This window comes from Petaurus breviceps, unplaced genomic scaffold (genome assembly GCF_028583685.1).
Source record: "Petaurus breviceps papuanus isolate PSGF00001 unplaced genomic scaffold, PetGlider_PUasm1.0 90650, whole genome shotgun sequence".
Classification (NCBI taxonomy): Eukaryota; Metazoa; Chordata; class Mammalia; order Diprotodontia; family Petauridae; genus Petaurus; species Petaurus breviceps.
In genome coordinates, this window is record NW_027187299.1 from 8,409,077 (window position 1) to 8,435,438 (window position 26,362).

The 26,362-nt window shown below is 39.5% G+C and overlaps 1 protein-coding gene and 2 long non-coding RNA genes across 3 annotated transcripts in view; 1 reads left to right on the forward strand and 2 right to left on the reverse strand.

Annotated features, from left to right (window-relative positions):
- The window catches only part of CAPN9 (calpain 9), a 120,320-nt gene that overhangs the window by 80,352 nt on the left and 13,606 nt on the right, over positions 1–26,362 (forward strand). The window contains exons 7-18 of the mRNA XM_069064898.1: positions 418–586; positions 4,233–4,316; positions 8,980–9,065; positions 11,182–11,259; positions 13,004–13,164; positions 14,667–14,827; positions 16,188–16,396; positions 21,368–21,404; positions 22,162–22,242; positions 24,585–24,642; positions 24,903–24,967; positions 26,128–26,196. Of these exons, the coding sequence (XP_068920999.1) occupies positions 418–586; positions 4,233–4,316; positions 8,980–9,065; positions 11,182–11,259; positions 13,004–13,164; positions 14,667–14,827; positions 16,188–16,396; positions 21,368–21,404; positions 22,162–22,242; positions 24,585–24,642; positions 24,903–24,967; positions 26,128–26,196 (1,258 nt within the window). The remainder of the gene's footprint in view (positions 1–417; positions 587–4,232; positions 4,317–8,979; positions 9,066–11,181; positions 11,260–13,003; positions 13,165–14,666; positions 14,828–16,187; positions 16,397–21,367; positions 21,405–22,161; positions 22,243–24,584; positions 24,643–24,902; positions 24,968–26,127; positions 26,197–26,362) is intronic.
- LOC138143658 (uncharacterized) overlaps positions 1–26,362 on the reverse strand; it is a 97,392-nt gene that overhangs the window by 3,787 nt on the left and 67,243 nt on the right. The gene's annotated exons all lie outside the window — the stretch shown is intronic.
- The window catches only part of LOC138143659 (uncharacterized), a 71,632-nt gene continuing 54,747 nt past the window's right edge, over positions 9,478–26,362 (reverse strand). Inside the window, exon 4 of the long non-coding RNA XR_011163773.1 lies at positions 9,478–10,899. This is a non-coding gene — a long non-coding RNA (uncharacterized lncRNA). The remainder of the gene's footprint in view (positions 10,900–26,362) is intronic.

The following is a 26,362-nucleotide window of genomic DNA, read 5'->3' on the forward strand; positions in this document are numbered from 1 at the left end:
TCTCTCTCTCTCTCTCTCTCTCTCTCTCTCTCTCTCTCTCTCTCTCTCTCTCTCTCTCTCTCTCTCTCTCTCTCTCTCTCTCTCTCTCTCTCCCTCTTTCTCTCTCTTTCTCCCTCTCCCTCTCTCTCTTGTTGTTACAAGGGATAACCCACTGAGAAGAGAGAAAAGATGTGTTCAGAAATAAAATCATTCTAAAAACAAAAAATATTAAATCAAATTTAAAAACAAGAAACTGAAGAAAAATTGTTTAAAATGAAGTTGGGTTAACAGTAGACAGTTCCTTGGTTCCCTTGTTAAATCTAGGTTCCTGTGACTCTTGATTCATCTCCTTCCCTGAGGTATGCACCTTTCTTTGGCAGAAGACTGTTTTTCTATTCTCTTATAGCAGCCTTGATGTATCCCTCCTCTCCTTTTCAGACTGAATGGAAGCTATGAAGCCCTGAAGGGTGGAAGCACAATTGAAGCTATGGAGGACTTCACAGGAGGAGTAGCAGAGACTTTTGAAATTAAAAAGGCTCCAGAAAACTTCTATGAGATCCTAGAGAAAGCCTTGAAGAGAAGCTCTATGGTGGGCTGCTCCATAGAGGTAAGTCACATATATAAGGGCCATGGAGGAACCTATAGAAGAAGAATGAGCAGAGAATTGAGTTCTGGGCACATTTTTGTCACTGTGACCTAGGGCAATTCATTTAATATCACTAGACTTTCATCTCTCTGTCTAGAGCCAGATCTAGGCAAAATTGTAAAGGGGAGTAGGCTTGTCCCCTCACATTATCTTTCCATACCCTTTTCTTCCATTATGGAGCCTCCCCAACTCAGTGTCCCTGGGATCTCCTCTTCTTCCCTATCCAAAACCTGGAAAAGGTTTCTTCAATTCTTTTTTTTTTAATTTTCAGAATTTATTTATGTATTTTTAGTTTTCAACATTCATTTCCACAAGATTTTGAGTTCCAAATTTTCTCCCATCTCTCCCCTACCCCCACTCCAAGATGGTAAGCATACTGATTCTTATTGTATTGTATCTTATTATATATTCTTCATACTCCTTCCGCCAGTCTGCCCTCTCATATATTCCCCCCTCCTCTTACCCCCTTCCCCCTTACTTTCTTGTAGGGAAAGATGAATGTTTATACCCTATTGCCTGTATTTCTTATTTTCCAATTGCATGAAATAACAATTTTTTAACATTTGTGGTTTTATCAATTCTTGTACACTAAGGGATAAATGATTGGTAAAAGCATTAAGCTTCAGAACTATCACAGAATCAGATGATTTTAGAGTTAGAGACCTAAAGTGGCCATCTAGTCCAAGTCATGACTGAAAAAAGAATCTCCATTACAGTATAATTGAAAAGTGGTATAAAGCCTATGCTTGAAGACCTCTAATGAGGGGCAATCATCTACTTCACAAGGTGGCCAATACAGTTTGGGACAACTCTAATGATTAGGAAGTTTTTCTAGATATTACCTTAATTTCACTCCTGGTTTTGTCCTTTAGTGCCGAACAGAACAAGCCTAATCCCTCTACCACATGACAGCCCTTCAAAAACTTGAAAATAGCTTTTATAGGGGAAGCTAGGTGGCACGGTGAATAGAGCACCAGCCCTGGAGTCGAGAGGACTTGAGTTCAAATCCGGCCTCAGACACTTAACACAAAACTAGCCATGTGAACTTGGGCAAGTCACTTAACCACAATTAACCACAAGTCACTTAACCACAAAACCTTTCCCCTCCAAAAAGCAAAAAAAAAAAAAAAAAAAAAAAAAGCTTTTATATCCCCCATAACCCTTCTCCAATTTTTCAATGGATCCTCATATGGTATGGATTCAAGGGCATCTACCATTCTGATTGCCTTCTTCTGGACATCCTATATCGTTTTCTTTGATGCCCACTAATGGCTTAGTTTTCCAGAATCATGTCATTGTGATTTTATGATATGAATTAAGTATTTATTAAGTACCTACTATGTGTCAGACAGTGTCTACATATACACATATAAGTACATACAAAACACATAGAAAGTAAATACAAGGTAACTAAGCAAGAAATCATCCAACTATCCAAATGGTTACAAATAGAACTTACTATACCACTGTCTAGCCTACACATCTCTGTTTTTTCCACAGGAATAGCATGTTGCACTTTGTGAAATACTCCAAATCAAATCAACAAGGAGAAAGGGAACAACATTTATTAAAGACCTACTATGCATCAGGCACTTTGCTAATGATTTTAATTTAATTCAATAAATATTTATTATGAGCCTACTATATACCATATACTGTGCTAAGGACTAAGGATATAGATAAGAAAAAGAAAGACAGGGGCGGCCAGGTAGCACAGCGAGTAAGAGCACCGGCTCCAGTGTTGAGAAGACCTGGAGATCGAATCCCGGGCTCAGACACTTAGCACCCACCCAGAAACACCTGGCTGTGTAACCTTGAGCAAGTTACTTAACCCCGATTGCTTAGGGGCAGCCAGGTGGCTCAGCGAGTAGGAGCACCAGCTCCAGTGTCGGGATGACCTGGATCAAAATCCGGGCTCAGATACTCAGCACCACACCCAGAAATAATAACTGGCCGTGTAACCTTGAGCAAGTTGCTTAACCCCAATTGCTTAAAAAAAAAGAAAGAAAAAGAAAGACAGTCCCTGCCTTTAAGGAACTTATAATCTAATGGGGAGGAAGATCCAGGAGGTATTGTTGCAGTGGGGACTCTGCCCTGCCCACCCAAAAACTGCTGGGGTTTCATGATGTGTTGTGGTGGAGCCATCTCAAAGAATTCAGAATCAGACCACCTGTATATACAAGTATAGACATTTACTGAGATTAATGCCTCGCATGAAGGAGGCTAAGTTCCGAGAGGAAACAGCAACTTCAGAGAGAGCAAGATGAATTTTTATAGGGTAAAGATGCAATTACATAACAGAAATCATGAATATTAAAAAGGCAGGAGGGGTTTGTTAAGGGATTAGGTAATGGAGGAGGGGTCTCATCTATGGTTGGCAGTTACACATTCTGGTCGTGCTGCCCTCCAATTGGCTAGCTATTGTGGTCCTGTCTGATCAAGATAGACAGTTAGGTATTGTGGCCCTGTCTTGGGCTAGATGGATGATGTGATTGTGATCTAATACAATAACACACCTGTTTCTGTGGGAATGGGTCTGGGGGCAGTGACTAGGTAGAGGCAGTAGCTGGGTTCCCATCACATGGACACACCTGCTGTTTCTGTGGGAACTGAGTTCAGGGATACACCTCAATATAGGCATATATGAAGAAGTTAGGATATTGGCAGAGGGGGAGTGGGGGGGGGAGGGAAGGTAGGTAGGTACAGTGGAGCTGCTAATCAGTAGGGCCTATAATGAAGTTAGGTTGTTGGGGCAAGGGGCAGCTTTATTAGGATTCCATTAGTATGATGTTCTGTGAAGTCAAAACCAAGCATTGCTGCTGATGGAAAATGGAGAATTATCATTGTACTTACTATTAGGTACTAGGTACTTCCAATAGATGTGATCCATTTAATGACTATGCAAACTACTGCAGTGGACAGAGGGGTAGTAAGAAAGAAGGAATATTGGTTTTGTTTGTTGTTTTGTGCACAACCAGAATTTAATTCTGAAAAGATGAATTCCCTTTAAAACATAAATTTCAAGCTAAAAGAAAAGGTTGGGCATGGGTGGGGGGAATCCTGATTCCTCCTGTCCACTGTGCTTAATAAATATTTGTCAATTGATTGAGTACCACCATTCGTTGTAACAAACGCCACCATAAAAAGTAGGGGAACATTTAAGAAATGAGCAGACAAACTCCCTGGAGAAATGAGAATGGGATAAACTACTTAGAAACAAAAGAGTTGAAGTTCTCATCCATAAGATTCCCAAATGTACCAAGCACTATTATTTAAATGAGAAAGCTAATGTTGCAGTTGGATTATATAAAGATATAAATCCCCCCCCCCCACACACACACACACACGCAGTCCTCACAATATAGGAGAGCCCAGAGAAACAAAAAGAGAAGGATTTTCCGGAACATACATGGATCTATGCTCTCTGGGTTGGCAGGTATGAAGGGGTGGCAGAAGGTGGCAGTGTATGGATTGGTTTTATTGGAAGGAATGAGTTGTGTCTAGTCAATGTGTCTAACACTGATGAGGATAAAAAGGAATATCATTCAGTGCTTCAATTAATTGCAAAGCTCTACTGTATCAAGTCCATTCTCTGCTTTTGCTTTAGATCAGAAATTCTTCAGAGTCAGAAGCACGGACACCTTTTGGCCTCATTAAGGGTCATGCATATACTATCACTGGAATTGACCAGGTAGGTAAAAGCAATATCTGTTGTCAAGATACTGGGCAGAATTAGATATTAAAACCAAACCAAAAACTATAGCAACCTCTTGAATGCCCAGTGACTAGCCAACATGGTATCATATTCCAAACACCTGGTATTAAATTCCAAGCTCTCAGAATGGATTTCAGATGCTTTAAATGTTGGGAGCAGGGAGGGGTGGGGGGGCGGGGGGAGGGAAGAGGGGAGTCCCAGATAAGACTTCCTTCAAAATTTTTCCTTCTTTACATCATTCTTCTCAACTCTACATCTATAGCCCTTGTCACTAGAAGTACTAAGCCCCAAAGGGCCAAAGAACAAAGAAAAGTCACTCCCTCCATAAGCACTTCCAAACTGACATTGAGCATTTTGTGTGCTTGAGGAAGGAGAGAATAAGCACCTACAAGGCATTTGAGAAAGAGAAAGACCAAGAGAAGGGAGATTAGAAAGGAGGAAAGGGAGTCCAACAACAGCTTCAGTCTCTCCTTCCTTTCCAGCATTTGAAGATCAGATATACACCTTTCCTCATCTGAAACCTCTTTTACTTAGACCACTCAATTATTCAGGGGCTAATTATCCAGTTTGCATAATGCAGACCTTTTTATTCCTCTGCTACCCATGATGTTGGCAGCATATTCTGAATAGGCACTTCTATTTCTGGGTGGAAAAAGGAAGAGTGGGAGGAGGGGAGGGAAGAGAGGTAGAGAGGAAGGGAGAGAAGAAACAAGCATTGATTAAGTAAGTACCTACTATGTGTCAGGCACTATGCTAAGCATTTTACAAATATTATTTCATTTGATCTTGACAACAACCCTGTGAAGTAGATGCTAATATCCCCATTTTTTAGTTGAGGAAATCAAAGCAGACAGAGGTTAAATGACTTGCCTAGGATCACACAGCTAGGAAGTATCTGAAGCCAGATTTGAACTCAGGAAAATGAGTCTTCCTCACTCCAGGTCTGACACTCTATCCACTGCACCACCTAGCTGCCCATTAGTTGTGTTCTCTTTCTTACTTTCTTTCTTTTTCTTTCTTTCTTTCTTTCTTTCTTTCTTTCTTTCTTTCTTTCTTTCTTTCTTTCTTTCTTTCTTTCTTTCTTTCTTTCTTTCTTTCTCTCTCTCTCTCTTTCTTCCTTCCTTCTTTCCTTCCTTCCTTTTAACTAAATTTATTATTTCATCTGAATTAGGAATTCCCAATGAGCAACTTTTCCTTTATCAATTGAGATTAGCACCTATGCTGCAATGTCTAATCTTAGAGAGCAACTAAAGTCTTTGAGAAATTTAAGGAGTGGCTCAGTCATACAGACAAAGCCAATTCGTGTCAGAGGCAAGATTTGAATCCAGATCTTCCTGACTTGGAGGCCTATATCTGGGGAGAGAGAGAGAGAGAGAGAGAGAGAGAGAGAGAGAGAGAGAGAGAGAGAGAGAGAGAGAGCAGCTAGGTTGTGCAGTAGATAGTGTCAGGCCTGGAGTCAGGAAGACACTTCTTCATAAGTTCACATCTGCTCTTATAAACTTACTAGCTGTGTGACCCTCAGCAAGTCACTTAACTCTGTTTGCCTCAGTTTCCTCATCTGTAAAATGATCTGGAGAAGGAAACAGAAAACCACTCTAGCAATTTTTGCCAAGAAAATCCAAAATGGGGTCACAAAAGTCAGATACAATGGAAAATGACTGAACAACAAATATACATACATGTATATACATACACATACATGTGTATTATATATACACATATACATATGTATATGTATATATACATATACATATTGTCAGAAGCACTGTGCCATACTGATAGTCTCCAACTCTGTGTGTGTGCACGTGCATGTGTGTGTGGATAGATAGATTTCCATATTAGAGCTTTAAAAATCTCATTCCAAAGAACACATTTCCTTGGTCTTGTTGCTATCCTCTCTGCTTTCTAGGCCACCCTTTCTCCCCACCTCTATGAAGCTCACTATTATGTAAGTCATGGCCCCCACCACATGCTGTTTCACATTAAGAATGGCAGAGAAGGAAAAGAATTGTGAGCCTGCATCAGTGGAGCTCCTAAGAGCAATGAGAGGAGCCATTAAGAAGAGGTAGAAGGGATGGACAGAATGGGGGTAGGGGTTGGGGGTGCAAGTCAATGTGTGATCACATTGCTTTCATAGGGATTCTACTGGTTCAGAATGAAGTGGGCTCATGAGGGGCACAAGTGGGGAAGATAAAACCAGTTTTCAACCACTTTTTCAAAGAACTCAGAGATACTGCAGAGTCAAATGAAGCAACAGCAGAGAAAATGGGCATTGGAGTTTTGCTGGGTTCTGTTTGCTTTTTGTCACACTTGGGCAGGGCTGAGGAGCCATAGCAGACACTGACTGTGTTTCTCTAAATTGTTTATATTAAATTCTTGGATGATGAATTTCTAGATACAGATTGTACTCTGTAGTGATTATATTCTTTATAATTCTAAAGACACAATATACAGTTAAGTAGAGCAGTACATAAGAGTGCTCAGTGGCATAGGGGATAGAGTATTGGACTTAGAGTACAGAAGAGCTGAGTTCAAATTCTGATTAAGACACTTAGTACCTCAGTGATGCTGAATAAATCTTTTAACCTCTCTCAGCCTCAATTTCTTCATCTGCAAAATGGGGACAATAATAGCACCCACCTCCCAGAGTGGTTGTGAGGATCAAATTAGAACAGAGGTAAAATGCTCTACAAACTTTGAAGTACCATCTAAATGCTACCTATTATTACAGTGAATCTCAAGAAAATTGGACGATCTGGAGAATGGCATGTTCTGGTCAATTGAATAATCCACCTACAGATATCTCATAAACCCCTTTTTATGTTGTTGAAATTGTTGAATTTTGAATTTGAATTTGAAATTTCAATTTGTTGAAAATCTTTCAAGATGTCTATATTTCTGCATTGTATGATAGAGAATATAATTGGATATTTCTTTAATAATTCAGGACTTGGAATGCTTCAGGGTTATCATCTTAAATATCAGTAGTCATGGTACCAATAATAGAGATGTAGCTCTGGAAAGTATGAGATGTTGACTTGAATTTGTATTGAACCAAGGCATCTCCTGGAAGCTAGCTTTCAAATGAATACTGCATAACAACTTGCTCATTTGCCATTTGCCGTTATTCTCCTAAGAGCAATTCCACTCTTGCTAAAGGAAAAATAAAACTGGGGCAAAGATTGAGGGTTTCAGTTAGTTGGGTTTTAGTTAATAGAGGTTGCATTATAGTTCCCAATTGCCACTCTGGGATGATTTAAACAATATTATTCAAAATGTGAATCAATCCCTCAACTAGGGGTTGGAAGATTTCAAGGGCTATTTAGCATGTGATGAGTTTTTCAGTGACTTAGCTTTGGTGCCCAAAGGGTTTAAGAGTGACTATAAATGCTCTTGTTGGTGGTTAAATGGGAGACTGCACAAGCTTAGTGGTAAAGCAAAAGGTTTTTTAATCTAGAACTCGTTCATGGAGGTGAATGGTCCTGATGCCTACATACATTGAACTACTAAGGAACACTGTTAGCCACTAACCTAATTCTGTTTACAATAAAACCCGGGCACTAAGCAGTCCCACCACTTAATGCTGAAGTGAGTTCCCAGGAAGTTCCAATAGTGTGGATTCTGTCTCTGCCAGGGAGTTGAGGACCTTTAACCCCTTCCTCAGCTCCTTCCTTTCTTCCCCTCATTTTGCTAGTCTAAGGGGTGTGTCCAGAGCACATTTAAACAAAACAGCTCTCAAACCCCTTTTCTACAAGGAAACTCTCCCCTGTGCCTCCCTAAGTCTACTGACTTCATGAAAAAGTGAGCAGATACCACCATCCATGAGACCACATAAGTATGCTAACTCAATACAGTTTCTATACTTACAAGTATAAAATCAACAAAAGGAATTATATGAAAATATATTCATACACTAATGCTCAGCTACACCCACAGTTTCTCCCAGACTCTGGCCACCCAAGAATTTGAGCAAAGGCATATTTCCATTGTTTAATCCCTCTTCCCCACATGTACACAGATCCTGAAAGCAAACAAAGAGCTTCAGTTACTAACCCAGAGGTACTAAATGCTTTTCCACTCACTACCTTATGGGGGAACTATTGTCCATTGAGGAATCTCATGATTTGGGGCAACTAAAGTCCTCTTCATGGTATGGGGAAGTGGACTTGAGAAAAACTCCAGCTTTGAATGAAGTTTCTCCACTCCTTTTTTTTTTTTCCTATCTGCTGCTCGTATTGGGTCAGGCCTCTAGCTTCTGGTCCTTTCCCACGTATCTAATGAATCAGATCTTGCCTAAGAGACCCATGATCACATAATGTGGCAAGGTCAGAGAAGACACTCTCCTCTCTGGCTGCTGTTATGACTATTCTTCTCCCTATCCTTGAAAACCCTTTGACAGCTTCCACCTTGATTGTTATATCAACATTTCCACCTGAAGCCTCTTTCTGAGTCATTTCATAGTCCTTATTCTGGCTCAACCTCAGAGGACAGTGATTGGGGGAATCCATCTATTCCTTCCTCCCCACCCAGCACAGTTAAAGCGATGGGAAGGATGGAATATTTGGGCACTATATATGAACATGTCCAAGCTTTCAAATTGTTTTATAATTTCTTATCTTTCTACTATTTCCCCCTTTAGGTGAATTACCGAGGCCAAAAGGTTGAGCTCATCAGAGTCCGGAATCCTTGGGGCCAGGTAGAATGGAATGGTCCTTGGAGTGACAAGTCAGTATCCTCTGCTTCATATTGAGATTCTAACAATGCTTGAGTTGCCAGATAAGGGAGCAGTTACGTACCTGGGATGAATGGCAGTAATTCCTCCCTATATGAAATCATGATGTAGATAATGCCTGCAGACTCCTATTCTGGTGTCCTTTTTCTTATGTGGTTTCCTCTCCTCTACCATTTAGAGACCCATTTCTCTTTCCATTGTCAAGCTGATCTCAGGAAAGAATCTAATAACAATCTTTTATACTTTAGTATGAATTAACTTAAATCAACATTATCACCTCTTCCAAAGATACTATTAATGTCGACTGGACCAAACCAGCTTCTAGCCAGTGGGTGGCAGACATTGAACAGAGTGGGCCAGAGACAGGAGAGTCAGGAACCAAACAGAAATTTAATTTCAAAGTGAGGGGATCTAGACACATATTCCAGGGCCCCACCCCTGTGGGGGAACATGAGGTAGTGTGGAAAGATCTCAGTACTTATACTAATGGCTATGCATTGAGCTATGGCCCTGACAATGAGTGGTAACAGCAACACTGAGACAAATTTGATTCATAGCTTCATTTGATTCAGAGCTTGATGACTGGAACATGGGTATTGTCTGGTGCTTGTCTGAACTCAGAGAACCCCTGGTGCTGGTCAAAGCAGTACAATAATTGTGTGATTTTGTCAGAGAGTGAGATTATCTGAGGGTGAGCACAAAGGATTGTTGTTATGCCAAGCTCAGGGCACAGATTGCTTGCTGGGCCTTAGCTCTAGAAAACAGAATGTCTCCTAAGATCTTGACATTATAATTGCTGGAACCAAGGTCTTCTTGCAAATGTCCCTGGCTTTTCTTCACCATTGTTAAGGCAAAGTAAGTGATTGCCAGTGATGACCTCTAGTCCTCTTTTTCAAGCACAGTATCTATATTTTGAGCAATTTTCCTATTTATCTATCCCTTTCCATGACCATTGCCACCTGAGTACCTAAGTGCTCAATCAGGGATCTGGTTTAGTTCAGGATATGAGAGAATTCGTCTTTGTTAGGTGAAATTCAAAAAGCTTAAAAAGAAAATGAATTCAGATCATTACAAATAAAAAAATTGAATTGCCCAGAGTCACATAGCTAGTAAATATCTAAAGCTAGATCCAGGTGTAGTATTCTGTCTACTGTGCCACAAGAGTACAGCACTCTCGATCATTTTATCTAGGCAGTCTGACTGGTTCACATTCAGATTATCAGGCCAAATGACTACTAGCTATTTTTCTTTATTTCTTTTTGTAGCTTTGGTTTTGGAGGTGATTGTCATTAAGTGACTTGTCCAGGGTCACATAGCTAATGTCTGAGGTCAGATTTGAACTCAGGCCATCCTGAATCCAGGCTTGGTATTCTATCCACTGTGCTACCTAGAGGCCATTAATAATAACTACTTAACAGGCATTTTTCAAAATCAGTCTCTTATAGCAAGTAGTACAGTGAGGCACTTGGATTAATGACCTGTTCAGTTACTCTTGGATATTAAATGAAGAATAAGAAAGACTTTTTCCTGATTTGACCCCACCTCTTCTACTCCAAACAGGCAATTGGTAGATTTCTGAGTAAGAACTTAAACTTGTCTTCCTGCATCTGAACCTAGTTCTCTAACCAATACACCAGGCTACTTGTCTGGATAGCCATAACATCTAGCTTCTATCTTTCGGCATTTGATGAAGGCAGTTCAAATTGTTCCAAAGTATTTTCTTTCATCAACTTCTTGCAGTTCTCTTTGAGGTGTTCGCCTCTGACCAATCAGCTGGGGATGGTCTCTGAAGAATATGGTGCATTGTTGGTGTTCATTGAAGTCAACCTATAGTAACACGGATTTTAAACTCAGTCACTGCATAGTCATCACAACTATTTACTTCCAGAATGGATTTCCCTCACTATAGAATCAGGGTGCTAGGCTATTTTTATAAGTTGTATTGCCTTGAACAGTGGACTGTTGACTCAGTGGATCTCAGCTTTCTCATGTGTCAAGTGCGGTAGGTAGATCAAATGATCCTCTTCAACTCTAACCTTATGTGATTCTATGTTATTTTAGTTTTTGGTGATGGCGTTCTTCTTAAAGACTAATTTTATTTTCTCATAGTTCTCGTGAATGGAATTCTGTTGACTCATCTGAGCAAAAACGCCTATGCCATTCTGCACTTGATGATGGAGAATTCTGGTACGGTACCTGTATCTTTTAAATAGTACTGTTACTATTAAATAATCCCAATTATCCTTAAAGAAAATGGTATTACTTACACATCTCCCTGTATGCACCATAATTTCATTCATATCATTTATTCAACAACCGTTTATATTAGCTACTTTTACATATATCTTTCTAGGAGAGAAGAAACAAGTGCTTACCAGACATTGTTAAATGTTTTACAGATATATTATTTTATCCTTACAACAACCCTGAGAGGTAGGCTCTCTCACTGTCCCCATTTTACAGTTGAGGAAACTGAAGCATATAGATGTTAAGTGACTTTCTCAGGGTCACACAATTAGAACATGTCTGAGGCCGGTTATGAACTCATGTCTTTCTGACTCTAAGCCTAGCACTCTATCCACTGAGACACCTAGTTCCCCTAAAATTATTAGACAATAATCCCCTTGAAGACTGGTATTTTAGAGATCTTTTGGCCCAGTTACTTCATGCTTAGAGAACTTTAGTGGCTTCCCCAAGATCACATGGATGAGTGACAACACTGGGATTCAGAGTCAGGTCCTCTGCTTCCAAATCCAGGGCTCTTCCTGATGCATGATGCAGCATTGTTCCTTGCACATAGTAGGCACATAACTGTTCCTACTGATCACCTCTAAGGTCTTTTCCATCTCTTACATTGTATAGCTCTGTTATTTTAGTTGCTGCTTTGGTTTTCTTCTCAAAAGGGGGGGGGGGGGGGGGAGGACTTTATTTCCTTATAGTTCTTCTGAGTGCGGTTCTGCTGATTCAACCTCAGAAAAAAAAAAAAACAACCCAAAGGTCACTTCTCTGCATTTTGGGGAGTTTGGGGCAAATATCAAGAGAGACTTAAAACTGGCTGTTCCAAAACCAAATCAAAAAATGCGATTGGCTGTTTCTTTCCTTGTAGAAGAGTTTTTGTTAATTCATTACAGTAGGATCTTGCCACCTAGGTCTTTGGTTAAGACTCAATAGCAATTATAGTCAAGGATATGGGTTCATTACCTGAACAATCCAATTAGTACTTCACAAAGATATGTTTAATTCCACAAATATTCCCTCCCCTCGTTCTGTCCAACATTCTGGCAAAGGTAGGACATGTGTAACAAGGAGGTTTGTTGAGAGACTGTGGATTGATCAAAGAAAATTCATCACCAGTGTTACACAAATAGCTATGTCTTGCCACTAGGGGTCAGGTCAGTATAATTTTCATATTTTAAGGGCAGCATTATTCTTGCAACACTTGATGAAATGACCCAGGAATTCAACTAAGAGCTTATAAGTGCGACCAGAGGCCTCTGAGATATTAGGTATGTATTTCAGAAAGTTGAAAACAATAAGAAAATAGATAGAATGAGACACATGAATCAAGAAAAATAGGACCTTTCCTTCTCTATGGTGACTTGTGAGTCTAAGGTATTTAAAACAAGTTTCACTGGTTTTATGTTGTTGCAACACCTCCTGTTTCTATTGTCTCCTTTCCACTTAAGTGGTTACAAAACCCCCAGTATGGCACCCATCTGTTCACTCCCTTGGGTGTCACTGCTTGCGAAAGGTCACTTTGGAGTTCCCATTACATGGTATGTCATGTGATTGCCCTAGTGAGTGATAGGGGTGCTTGATGCTACCGAAAGACCAAAAAAGAGGATAATGCATCCTATAGATGGATTATCATTGTCTAGGAGCTCTGCAGTGACAAGACAAGAGATCTGGGCAATGCTTCCCTTCTTTTCAGGATGACTTTTAAGGATTTCAAAGTCCACTTTGACAAAGTAGAGATCTGCAACCTCACTCCTGATGCCCTGGAGGAAGATGCCCTTCACAAATGGGAAGTGACAATCCATCAAGGGAGCTGGGTCCGGGGATCCACTGCTGGAGGATGCCGTAATTTCCTGGGTCAGTGGTCTGCTCATCCTTTGGAGGTTCAGTCAGGGGCATCTGAGAACCATAAGGGATCATCTGCAAGGCAGGGCTCATGTGTCATGGGGGAGGCCATTAGCAAGAAGCTGGAGAACATGGATCTATGATTAAGTGGGAGAAATCTGAGGCTGGGTGGGTAATTAGGGAAGAGCTGTACTCGGAAGCTTCTGGACAAGAGTAGAGTCTCTCTCTTCCATCCTTTTCTTTCCATTAACACCACCATCACTTTAGTTGACTTAATCAGCTCTCACCAGGACTATTGTAAAGGAGACCTAATTGGTCTCCTGCCTCTGTTATGTCCCCTTTCCAATGCACAGCTGCCAAATTGATATTCCCAAAGCACTAGTCTAACCATTTACTTTCTTGCCTGCCCACCCCCCCCCAATTGCAGTGATTCTGTTACCTCTAGGTCAAAGGATAAAATGCACATCCCTTTACTCAGTATTTAAAGTTCTTCATAATCTGATTCTGTTGTACCTTAGTAGGCTTATTACCCATTATTCTCCTAGGTTACAGTCAAACTACATTACATGCTCTTCCTCATATATGGCATTCTATCTCCTGTCTCCATCTCTTTGCTCTGGCTGTCCTTCATTGCTTTGAATGTATTCCCTCTTCACTCTCTTGTAAGCCCATGCTGTTCTTCAGTTGTGTCCAACTCTCCATGACCCCATTTGGGGTTTTCTTGGCAAAGATACTGGAGTGGTTTGCCATTTCCCTCTCCAGATCATTTTACAGATGAAGAAATGGAGGCAAACAGGGTTAAGTGACTGGCCCAGGGTCACACAGCTAGGACATGTCTGAGGCCAGATTTAAACTCAGAAAGAGGTTTCTTTCTGACTCCAGGCCCCTAGCACTCTATCTGCTGTGCCACCTAGCTGACGATTAGAAACCCTAGTTTCTAGTAAGGCCCAGCTTAATTGTTTACCACCTATAAAAGACTTTTTCTAATTCCTCTCTTGTATGTTAGTAGTGCCTTCCCTCCTCCTTCCCAAATATTTTGTATTAATTTTGCATTTGCTTATATGTAAGCTGTTGTTTCCCCAGTAGAATATAAGCTCCATAAGGACAGGGACAGTTTCATTTTTGTCTGCATCCCTAGTACCTGGCCTAGGAGTTGGTACATAGCAGGTGCTTATTAAAGCCTTGTTGATTCATTGGTTGATTGCCTTAGAGAGGGGCCTGAAAAAAGACAGAGGAAGAGGGTGTTTAACACACTAGAGTCAGAAGATATTTGGACCTTAGAATAGTGCTCAGAAGGTGGTCACCAGGAGAAAGAAGAAATGAAAGGACAGCAAAATGGGATATTGGAGGAGAGCACAGGCCTAGAGGGCAGAATTGAGGGCACTAAAAAGAGTGAGACAGAGATGGAGTGGAGTGGAGATGGAGTCAGATCTGGGTCAAAGAATATTATTTGGACATTTTGTTCTTTTGTTTTGCTCAAGGAGAAAACATTTTTTCTATCTTTCAAATGGCAGACACCTTCTGGACCAACCCCCAGATCAAATTGTCTCTGACGGAGAAAGATGATGATGGGCAAGAAGAATGCACTTTTATTGTAGCCCTCATGCAAAAGGACAGAAGGAAACTCAAGAAATTTGGAGCTGATTTACTGACTATTGGATATGCTATTTACCAGGTATATTCTGCCTAGGTTCCAAAGGTTGACCAATGGGAATGATTTATTATAGTTGTTATGGTAACTCATGACACTGTGTTCTTGGGCTTGGAGGGTACAATCAATCTGTGTCAATGGAGAATATGCCCACGCATGAAATCATGATTCTTTTGAAAACTGAAGTTTCATCCAAACTGCTCTTCCCAAATGACTATCCATTTTTTAAGTACACATTGTTCAACAAACAAGTCTATGAAAAATGTGGCATTGGGGCAATGGGTAGGCAGAGAGGACTTGACAAAATTGCCTTAAATTCCTTAGAGGAAAAAGTTAACATAAATTTATTTTATTATTTACTCTTGTGGGTCACCAAAGAGACTCTTTTCTCTACTTTCCCAAACTTACTTGTCCAAATCCTGGGAGGGGCCAATAATCTCAGTCTTATACCATAATTTTTTCTCAATCTTCCCCTAATGTATGAACCAAAACTGCTAACTGCAAAGTACTATCAATTCACATTTCATTATTGGAGAAAGTATCTCATGAAAGATAAATGAAGCTTTTACTAACTTATAAATTTAATTTGTTTTTTACACACTGACACAGAGCATACCTACGTGCTTTTTCCTTTAAAAATATAAATCAATTTGTAGCTACATAATATATTTTGTGGTAAACCATATTTGGATGAATATGTTAATTTGGATGAATTAATTAACCAAGGCAATGAAGTAAGGTGGTAGCGATATGTCTCTAGATATAAATAAATGATATAGAACAACTTTTGGAGCTGTGGTTCTCAAAGAATAAGCTTCAAGTCCCCACTTACTCTACAAAGGCTTCCTTGCAGGCTGATTGGAAGTATCCATGATTCTTATTTGTCATTGACTTTGCTTTTATTTCTGATAAAGACTTAATAATTTACCTAGGATATTTCACAAAGTCAGACATCACATCACTGCTATCTCATCAGAGGCAGAACCCACCCATTCTTATTAAGTCTGGCAAGTTCATGAGAATGTGAATTCCTTGAACAGGGACCATGTTTTTACCTTTCACTTTACCCAATGCCTGGCACAAAATAAGGGTTTAATAAATATTGTGGATTATTGACTGATTGACTAAGTGACAGACAAGATTTGGAAGGTAAATAGGGGTCTTTTGCTCTGACAAAGTGGAAACAATGAAAAGGACCAAGAAACCAGAATCTGCAACATAAAAAATAGTCCTGAACAGGATGGAGCTAATACGTGGGGACATATGAGTGGGAAACCTGCCGTAGAGGGTTCCAAAGCACTCTAAATGGAGTTTGAGGGGGTTATGGGGGGAGGACTCAGAAGTACACATCCTCAAATCATGTGAACATCTGGTTCCATTTTAGAGCCCTGTCAAAGATGAGCATCTCACCAAGGATTTTTTCAGATATCATGCTTCTCAGGCCAGGAGCAAAACATACATTAATTTAAGAGAAGTCTCTGAGAGATTCAAGCTGCCCCCTGGGGAATACATCCTGATTCCTACAACTTTTGAACCACACCAGGAGGCCAATTTCTGCCTTCGAATCTTTTCAGAGAAAAAGGCCATTACCCAGTGAGTAACATTATCATCATATTAATAATGATATTATGAGCATCTAAGTGGTACAGTGGATGGAGCACTGGGCTTGGAATCAGGAAGATTCATCTTCATGAGTTCAAATAGGCCTCAGATACTTACTAGCTGTGTGACCCTGGGCAAGTCACTTGACCTTGTTTGCCTCAGTTCCTTATCTGTAAAATGAGCTGGAGAAGGAAATAGCAAATCACTGCAGTATTCTTTGCCAAGAAAACCCCAAATGAGGTCACGAAGAGTCAGACACAACTGAATAACAATAGTGATTATGATGATGATGATGATGATGATAATTGTAATCCAAATAGTAATTACCAACTTACGCACTGGGAACAAGAAGTACAAAACATGCCTGGGACAGGCAGCAGGGAAGAGGCCCTTGAATCGACTTTGAAAGATAATCCATTTGAAGGGTGGATTAATAGCTTTCTTGTAGCTCCCTATCTGAACTAATTATTGAGAATCAGCCTCTGTAATGGATAGAGAGCTGTCCTTGGAGTCAGGAAGTGCCAGGGTTCAGATCTCTCTCTGATACATACTGGATTACATGAGATAACATAATTAAAGTACTATAAAAATGATAGCTATTACTATATATAGTACTTTATAAACTTTAAAGTGCCATGTAATTGCTAGCTAGTATAAAAGCTAGCTATTATTATATTGGCCATGAGACCTTAGGCTGTTTAGTCCAACACTCTCATATTATACATGAGGAAACTAAGGCCCAAGTGATCTGCCCAGAGTAAATATAAGAGGTAGGATTTGAAACCAGGTTCACTGACTTCAGAATCAGTACTCTTTCTACTATACTGGGAGTTATACCAATGAGCACTGATGTTGGAATCAGAAAGATTCATCTTCATGAGTTCAGATCCAACCTCAGATGCTAGCTGTGTGACCCTGGGCTTACTTAACACTGTTTGCCTTAGTTCCTCATCTGTAAATGAGTTGGAGAGGAAAATCGCAAAGTACTCCACTATCTTTGCCAAGAAAATCCCCAAAACAGGGGTCCAAAAATCATCATCATCATTATCATTACCCTCATCATTTAATTTAATTAAGTGCTAAATTTGGCTTTCTAGTGACTGAAGGGAAAAGAGTACTTGGATCAGCCCTCCAAATTTCAGGGTGCTGGGGCAAAGGTCTTGTGCTTAGGGCCTAAACATAATTATAGCATGTATAAAGCTTTGTAAAGTTTACTAATCCCTTTATTAGCTCAGTTAGCCCTGATAGCAACTCTGTGGCTAGTTGTTAGCAGAATAAGTCCCAGAACCAAGAACTGGTATTATAAATTCACTTTTTATGATTCCCTTCCCATGGAAATCATCTTTGTTTCACAGATAGGGGATTATCAGAGCCTTTCCCATAATTAACATGGTTCATTTCCCATGGTCCCCTGTTACTGTTACATTGTTGTTGGAGGTGGTGATGGTGGTGGTTTTCCATGCTCAAAGAGGACCGAAAACGAGAGGGCGATGTCTTGATGTGCGTACAAATTAGATTTAAGTGAGGCAGAACAATTTGTTCCAACAGTCACAAAAGGCAACTGTTACTTCGTGGTGTTTCACCACAGGTGGAAACAGTAACGTTCAGCAGTACAAGTTCAAATTCTGCCTTCCTCCTAACCCTCCCACCCCAACCTTGTAGCAATAAACTTTGTGAAGGATCTCCAATACACCAAAAGGAAAAATATTCACCAAATACCCTGAGGAGGGAGAGCTCCTTCTTAGCGCCAGCAGCAAAGCACCATGGGAACTGGTTTAATGATTTTTGGTACCTAATAGTGGAGTTAGGAGGTCCCAGAGAAATACTCCTATGGGTTCTCCCGGCAACTTCCTTCAAACCATTTAGGTGACAACCAAAGGCCCTCTGATACTTGATACTTCACATCGTCTCTTTACTGTCCTTGTCTTAGCAAGCATGTTTTGCTTCAATTGGTGGTTATGGAGGAACTTCCTGTTTTGATCACTCACCCCTGTGATCTGGACTGATAATGACAGTAACTGACATTTGTAGTTTACAAGGCACTTGTCATATTTTATCTCATGTGACCCTCACCAACAACCCTCTGAGGCAGGCTAGGCATGTATCTTATCCTCATTTTATAGATGTGGGACCTGAGTTTCATAGAAGAAAAATACTTTTCCCAAAGTCACATCTTTTTTTTTTTTTAGAGGGGGAAGGCAGGGCAATTAGGGTTAAGTGACTTGCCCAAAGTCCCACCACTAGTAAGTGTTAAGTGTCTGAGGCCAGATTTAAACTCAGGTCCTCCTGGCTCCAGGGTCAGTGCTCTATTATGACTATGTTACTTAGCCAGGACCCCAATTGTCACACTCTTAATAAGTTTTAGTATTAGTACTCAAACATAGGACTTCTATACCCTGTGTGACCTTGAGGGAAGTCTAGGTCTCAGTTTCCTCATCTGTACCATGAGTTATGTTGTAGTGTGATGAAAACAGGGTCAGACCTTAGAGTAGGGGAGGACCTGGATTTGAATCCTGCCTCCAACATATATTGATTGAGCAATAGAGAGAAGCTAGATCTGTGATTTCAATGGTAGAGGGAGCTCCAAGACACAAAAATTCCTTCTACTGATGCAGGTCAGTGGTTTCTTGGAAGGACTTAGTCTTAGAAAGACCTTAGAAAGATGCTTAGAGCACTGAGAGGATAAATGACTTGCCTAGAGTCTTACTGCCATTATGTACAAGAGGCAGGGCTTGAATCTAGGTCATCCTCACTGCAATCAAGTCTCCATTATCTGCTACCCCACGCTGTCTCTCAGTGGTTGAGTGCCCATGGACAAATCATTAAACTTCTCTGAACCTCAGTTTCCTCACCTGTAAAGTGGATATAAGCATACATAAGTAGCTACATTACAGAGTAGTTTGAAGGACTAAAGTGGGTAATATATTGCTAATTGCTATATAAATTTCAGCTTTCATTATCTGCAAGATCATTTCCAGTGCTAAATCCTATGATCCTAAAGCCAGAGCTTAGATTCCAACATTATAAGCAAAGACACAACCTAGTATAGAAGAGTCTGTCCCATTCATAGTTGGTTTACATTCCAGAGATCCATGGAGTACAACAAAATGTCCATAAACATCTGTCTATTGGAGTCCCTTATGAATATTTGAAACTGACACTCAGGATGGTTTCCTATACTGTATATTACAGTTATGAATTTAATAAAGAACATACATACCCTCACTTCAAAAATCCTTTATAATGGTTAAAAAATATCTAGTAAATTACAGTCAATTCCTCTCCCCTCTATTATGCCAGCTGAATATTAAGGTCTTAGACTATGTTCATAAAGAAGTGCCAAATTTATGCAAGGACTTCAAAGCTTACTTTGATCCTGTGTCTGAAATGAGGTCAGCAAGTCCTTGGGTATGTAAAGAGAAGAGTCCCATTGTCACTGCTCTTCAATTCTTGAGATGTTTCTACTTGTCACATCTAACTCCATCTTCACTCTTATAGCCAACTAACTCAGCTTAGCCTATTATAAGGTCTGACCACAGAATAAGTTCCATAGCTTAGGGATAGGACATCTGCATTGCTATCTGCTTCCAGTGACTTAGCTAGAAATTTGAGAGTGCTAAGTAAACATTTTAAAAAGGATCCTTTTAATGTTACTAATTGAAAAATAAACTTATCTCCAGTCTTATTTCCTCATATTTTCTCCAGCAGTATAGAGATCAATATTTTATCTCTGTGGAATGGTGAGAGTCAGAGATAGAAAGAGACAGAGAAAGAAATACACAGAGAGAGAGAGAGAGAGAGGCAGACAGACAGAGACAGACAGACAGGGAGACAGGCAGAAACAGAGACAAATAAAGAGACAGAGAGACAAAAACATAGAAAAGGGGACTTGGAGAGACAGAGAAGAGTGGATATAGAGAGAGAGAAGAGGAGTTACATATGTGTGTGTGTGTGTCTTCTGCTCGAACTCTAGCTTATTCTCCATTGCCTTTTACACTTTCCCTAAGCAGACTAGAAGCAAATAGGTAGTTAGCCCTCAACAAAGAAAGTAAGTTATAGGTATAGATTTAAAGCCAGAAGAGACCTCAGAGATTATGTAGTTCAAGCTTTTAATTTACAAATAAGGAAAGTGAAGTAGATGAATTGACTTACCAGAGTCATACAGGTGGTAATTGACAGGGGTAGAATTTGAACCTAGGTCTTTGGACTCCAGGATCAGTGAATTTTCTATTGTACTATGCTGCCTCCGGTGTGTGAATAATAATGACATATCTATATATTTATATCTATATTTTGCAAATAAATTTTCTTAAAAATAACTCTTTGATGCTAGACATACACATATTATGCCCATTTTGACAGGTGAGGAAATTGAAATTCATAGAAATACTTCAGTGACCTGGGGATTAGTTCCATTTCACCTAGCTGTGTAACTATGGGCAAATGACTTCATCCCTTCAGACCTATTTCCTCATTAGAAAAATGGAGATTAGGGGGTGGCTAGGTGGCAAAGTGAATAGAGCACTGGCCCTGGAGTCAGGAGGACCTGAGTTCAAAGCCAGCCTCAGACTCTTAACACAAAAACTAGCCATGTGACCTTGGGCAAATTACTTAACCCCAACTGCCCTCCAAAAAAAATGGAGATCATTAGACCTCTTCTGATAACTTCACAGCTATTAAAAAGATCAACTGATATCATGGATATAAAAGAGTTTTGTAAATTGTAAAGGATTATCTAAGTGAAAGGTATTGATACATGCAAGAGCTTGTTGGCCCAAAGTCAATCTAAAGAACTTTTAGCCTCCCTCTTCCTAGAGCATCCAAAGACTTTTAAAAATGTGGCAAATGTTTGAAAGGAAGAAGGACCTTTTCAAAGGGTCACAAAGCTGAAGGGAGTGTGATGGAGCAGAGATAACTATTGCAATAGGTTATAATTGAATCCAGTGTTTTCTAATTCCACAGGGAAATGGATGGAAATGTGGATATTGCCCTTCCAGAGGTAAATCTTTAAAGTAGTATGTGTTTTTAAAGAGTTCTAGAACCCAATTAATGATGAAGGGGTGGAGTGGGATGGAACTAATAATGTGACTTTTAATCGCGTGACTGGCTAATATTTAACTGTAGTAATGTAAAGTAAATTTTAATAGTGTCATGGATAGAGCACTAGATCTGGAATCATAAAGTCTTGGATTTCAATCTCCCAACTGACATTTATTTATTAGCTGTGTGGCAACTAGTAAGTCACATAACCACTCTGAGCCTCATTCCTGGATCTACCCCTCCTCCTTTTTTTTTTTCATTTCATCAGGCTGTTTCCTCCTTTCTACCTTTATTCACAATTTCTTCCATGTTTTCAAGACCCTTATTGGGGTTGAAGGAAGGATGTGTCAGGCCTCCATTGCTCCCACTTCTTGTGCTTCTTTCTTTTAACCCCAATGAATTTAATAACCAAACCTATAAGAGAGATCACTTAGGTATCAGAGAAGTCCTATCACACCATTCTTAAACCATTCCTCCAATACTTTCCATTTGTCGTAACAGTACACCTGAAACTTTATTCTGAGTTTACTTTTCTGTCTCCACCCTAACACCACATCTGGAAGCATCTGGAACTTATCAGAACATCAGTTGGTTTATCCAATAGCCACATTCTATACCAGAAGTCTACATTAGGCAACTCAGAATGTACTCTTTCTATGCAGAGCATTTCAAACATATTTTCCCAAAATCTTAGTATACCTTTGTTTTTTCTCTAGCCATCTAAACCAACTTCACCTAGCCAAGAAACCGAGGAGGATAAACAGTTCCGTGCACTGTTTGAACAGATTGCAGGAGAGGTAAAAGAGAACAAATATATTTGAATTCAAGCAAAAATCACACCTCTTTAGACCTCTAAACTGGGAAAAGAGAGTCATGGGACTGGATTGCTTTTATTTCTTGCCCTGATTTTAACATGGAAAGATTTGAAGGAGAAGGACGTTTTGGCTTTCTTTCCCAGTCTTCTCAGAAACCTCAGTGGTAATAATGCAATTTGTTAGCCTGAACCTTGGCAGGAAGATTGTGACGTCTAATGAATCTTATAAAAGCAGGCACTGAGAGGTGACCAGGTGACTACGTATATGGTGCTATAATTCGAGAGGCTCTTGTTTTAGAGTGGTATCAAATTCAAATAGAAATTGGGGCCACTAATTTGTACATAAGGATCCTAATGGGTCTCAAATTAACATAGTTTGAAAATGTAATGTTATCTACATTTTATCATAGTTTTATTTATTTTGTTATGTATTATTTATGTCTGACCTGTGGTAGAGCCATCCAACCTCATACTGGTCTAATCAGCCATAATCAGACACACTGTACCTTGACTCCAAGATAGTAATGCCATTTCGATCCTTTTCAAAAAGAAAGGACAACAATCAACCAACCATTTATTTTGTTATATATTTCCCAATTACATTTTAATATGGTTTGGGTTACACTCTGGAGTGTTGGTGACATGTAGGCTATAGGCTGAATATTTGATACCTCTGCTCTAAAAGACGCATCATCTAAAAGACGAAAATTATTTCTTACAATTCTTTAATACCAAAATATGTACTGAAATTCTCATCCTAAGTATCATTCCTTTGGGCTAAGGCATTGTTTCTTCATTGTTTCTATACCTTAAAAGGGTATAACTCATTATTCTATTTCTACCTAGTAATACATTAGTATAAATTAATCATTTAGTCAACTACGAAAAGAAAAGCTCTATGGTGTTGCCAAGTTTCTAAGAACTAACAAAACAATGAAAATATTTAATATTGAAATATACTCAGTATGATTTAGTCTTTTCTTTAAGCACAGGAAGTGCTTCATAATCTTGCAAAGGCTGCCAGGTCATTAAAGTGAAGGGTAGTTACTATGTGCTATTTTATCTGTTTCTAGAGCCTACTTTTCCCCATTCTGTTGCCACCTCTCCCCCAGTTGTCTTGTGTGCTCATAATGGGCATTGGCTGCTCATAACCTATCCATGTGCAAACACACTACTTTCATGAAAAACCTAGACCTCAAGGTGTAATGCCTCATGCTCTGACCTCCCTTCATGACCTCTCCCCAGTCTTAACTGTTCTCTTCCAGTCTCTCAGTTGAGAAGAGTATCATCTTCTCAATTAGCTGTGGTAGTAATGCTAGTGACCTACTAAAAAGTTTATACTAACTATTAATGACAAGTAACTATTTAATATGGTACTTCCCAAGAGAGATGGGTATTTTAAAATACAGAAGTATCTGTGGCATAACAGGAAAAGCAATGAAATTAGAGTCAAAAGTCCTAGATTATAGTTCCAGTTTTGGATAAGACCCTTAACCTGTTTCTCCATCTATAAAATGGGGAAAATAATACCAGCATTGTCTACCTCACAGGGGTTGTCATAAAAATCAAATGAGATAAGTATGGAAAATCACTTTGAAAATTATAAAGCACTCTGAAAATGGAAGGTGTGTCTGGAGAGGGCAATGCTTTAACCCAAAGGAATGAATTGCAAATAGTGGAATTGCAGATATCAGAGCAGGCTGGTGAGAATGGTTTTTTGTTTTGTTTTGTTGAGAGGGCTAGAAATAGGCCAGCCTTCTTAATTTCCCTTAAATAAATTTCCACTAAATCAGGAGTTCTTAACTTTTCTGTACCTTCAACCAACTTGACAGTCTAGTGAAGCCAATGGCTCCTTTCTAGGAATAATGTTTTTAAATGCATAAAATAAATACATAGAATTTTAAATGCATAAAACAAATACATAGAATTACAAAGGAAAACACTGTCATCAATTTTTTTTAATTCATGGCCAAAATTGACCTCATCATGTGACCTTTGGAGAGTCATGTAATTTCTCTAGGCCTAGGTTTCTTCTTTAAAAAATGAGTGGGTTGAATCAGATGACCCTCTGAGGTCCCTATGAATTCTAACATTTTCTACTTAATTTTTCCTTGAGCTGGTCCTCTTTCAAAGAGATTTAGTGTTCCACAAAATAGTGAGGCCAGGAAAGTACAAAGTGCTGAAGGGCCTAATCCTTCCACAGGGAGTAAGTAGGACTTGGCTCAGTAATTTGACACCCTTGGGCCAAAGACATCTGGAATCTCTTTCCTTTAAACAAAAAAGATGGTAAGTGCTGGGAAAAGCAATTGTCCCTATTTTCAACAGGACATGGAGGTAACAGCAGAGGAACTGGAATATATTTTGAATGCTGTGCTACAAAAAAGTAAGTGTCCAAAGTAATCTCTTTGATTCCAGAATGCAATTAGCAGAGGAATATCTATCTATCACTGTGCCGTGTTTTCTATTGCATCTGTTTTTTAGCTTCACCTTTGCTCTCACTGTGTCCTTAGCTCAGTTTTCCCTTTTATCCAGGACTGAGATTTTATACCTATTTTTGAGATGTCTTGATGCACACTTGCACTTTTGTAATCTCAGGATTTAGCAGAGGATTTTGTTGTCATTTTGTTTTGTGTGTGTTTGCAGAAAAGAATATTAAATTCAAGAAGCTAAGCCTCATTTCCTGCAAAAACATCATTTCTCTAATGGATGTATCCTTTCAAATGCATGGCTAGAAATCAGTGTTCTTGTCCCTAAGCCCCTTCCTAGCTCTATAGACAGGTACAAAGAGGAATGAGAGACAATGGTAGGTAAGGGGAAAAGTAGTGGGTTTAGGGCCAGAGGATCTTGATGTTTACTATCCATATGAGCAGAGGAAACCTACTTGACCTCTCTAGAACATAATTGTCTCTTCTCTAAAGTCACTAAATAATCTCTAGATTCTATTCCAACTCCAGATCCTGTGAGGACTTTCTTTTCCCTATTCTGAACTCTGTCCAAGAGATAACACAAGCAAAAGCCTCCTACCATCCACCACAGGTCATATTTCAACAGGATCACATGCAAGAATTGTGTACCAGTGGGTCACCAGAAATATTCATGGGGTGTATAAAAATATAAGTAGCTTGATGGGGGAACCCAGTTGGGACCTGGGTCCCTAAATGAGGTCATATCAAGCACATAACCCAATATAGTTATTTCCCTGTTCTTAAAGAATAATTTTTAAAAATACTTGGAAGTACACCTGGCCGTATAACCTTGAGCAAGTTACTTAACCCCAATTGCTTAGGGGCATCCAGGTGGCTCAGTGAGTAAGAGCACCAGCTCCAGTGTCGGGATGACCTGGGGATCAGATCTGGGCTCAGATACTCAGCACCACACCCAGAAATAACTGGCCATATAACCTTGAGCAAATTACTTAACCCTGATTGCTTTAAAAAAAAAAACAACTTGGAAGTAAATTGTAAGAGCATAGACATGTGCAGGGAGAAGGGGTGTTTTAAAATAAAATTTTAATGGCATCCTTTGTTTTTATATTACCCATTTTTCTTGCTATATATCTCTGGTAAGGGTGACTTTAAGAGAACAAAGTGTTCTTTTTACTACTTGAGAATAACTGATAATAGGATCAGAGGGCTTTTTTTTTTAATGTAGTGTTTTTTTTTTAAATAAAACTATTCTATTTTTTCTCTTCTGATACAAAGGGTTATAATCATAAGATCAAGGACTCTTAATTTTCTTCACCCTTCTTTCCACACCTTCCCATCACACCATTCTTTCTAAACAGACTCTGGATCTGAAATTCCACAAGAACCCTCTGACCTCTTGACCTCTGCTCATATTCTTTCTTAACACATGTTGTCACATCCAGACCAATGGCAATGGAAAACTGGAGTTCAATGAATTCAAAGTGTTCTGGGACAAGCTGAAGACATGGATAGTATGTAACTCCCATTGTTGTGTGGTTGTGTGGCACCTCACTATCTAGTCCTGGTCTGGTGTTTTATTTCCCCACTGTAAATTTAAAGGGGCCAAGCAGCCCCTTTGGATAGTTATAGAGAAGAAATTATAATAAAATTCAATTACTATGCAGAAATTCTCATTAT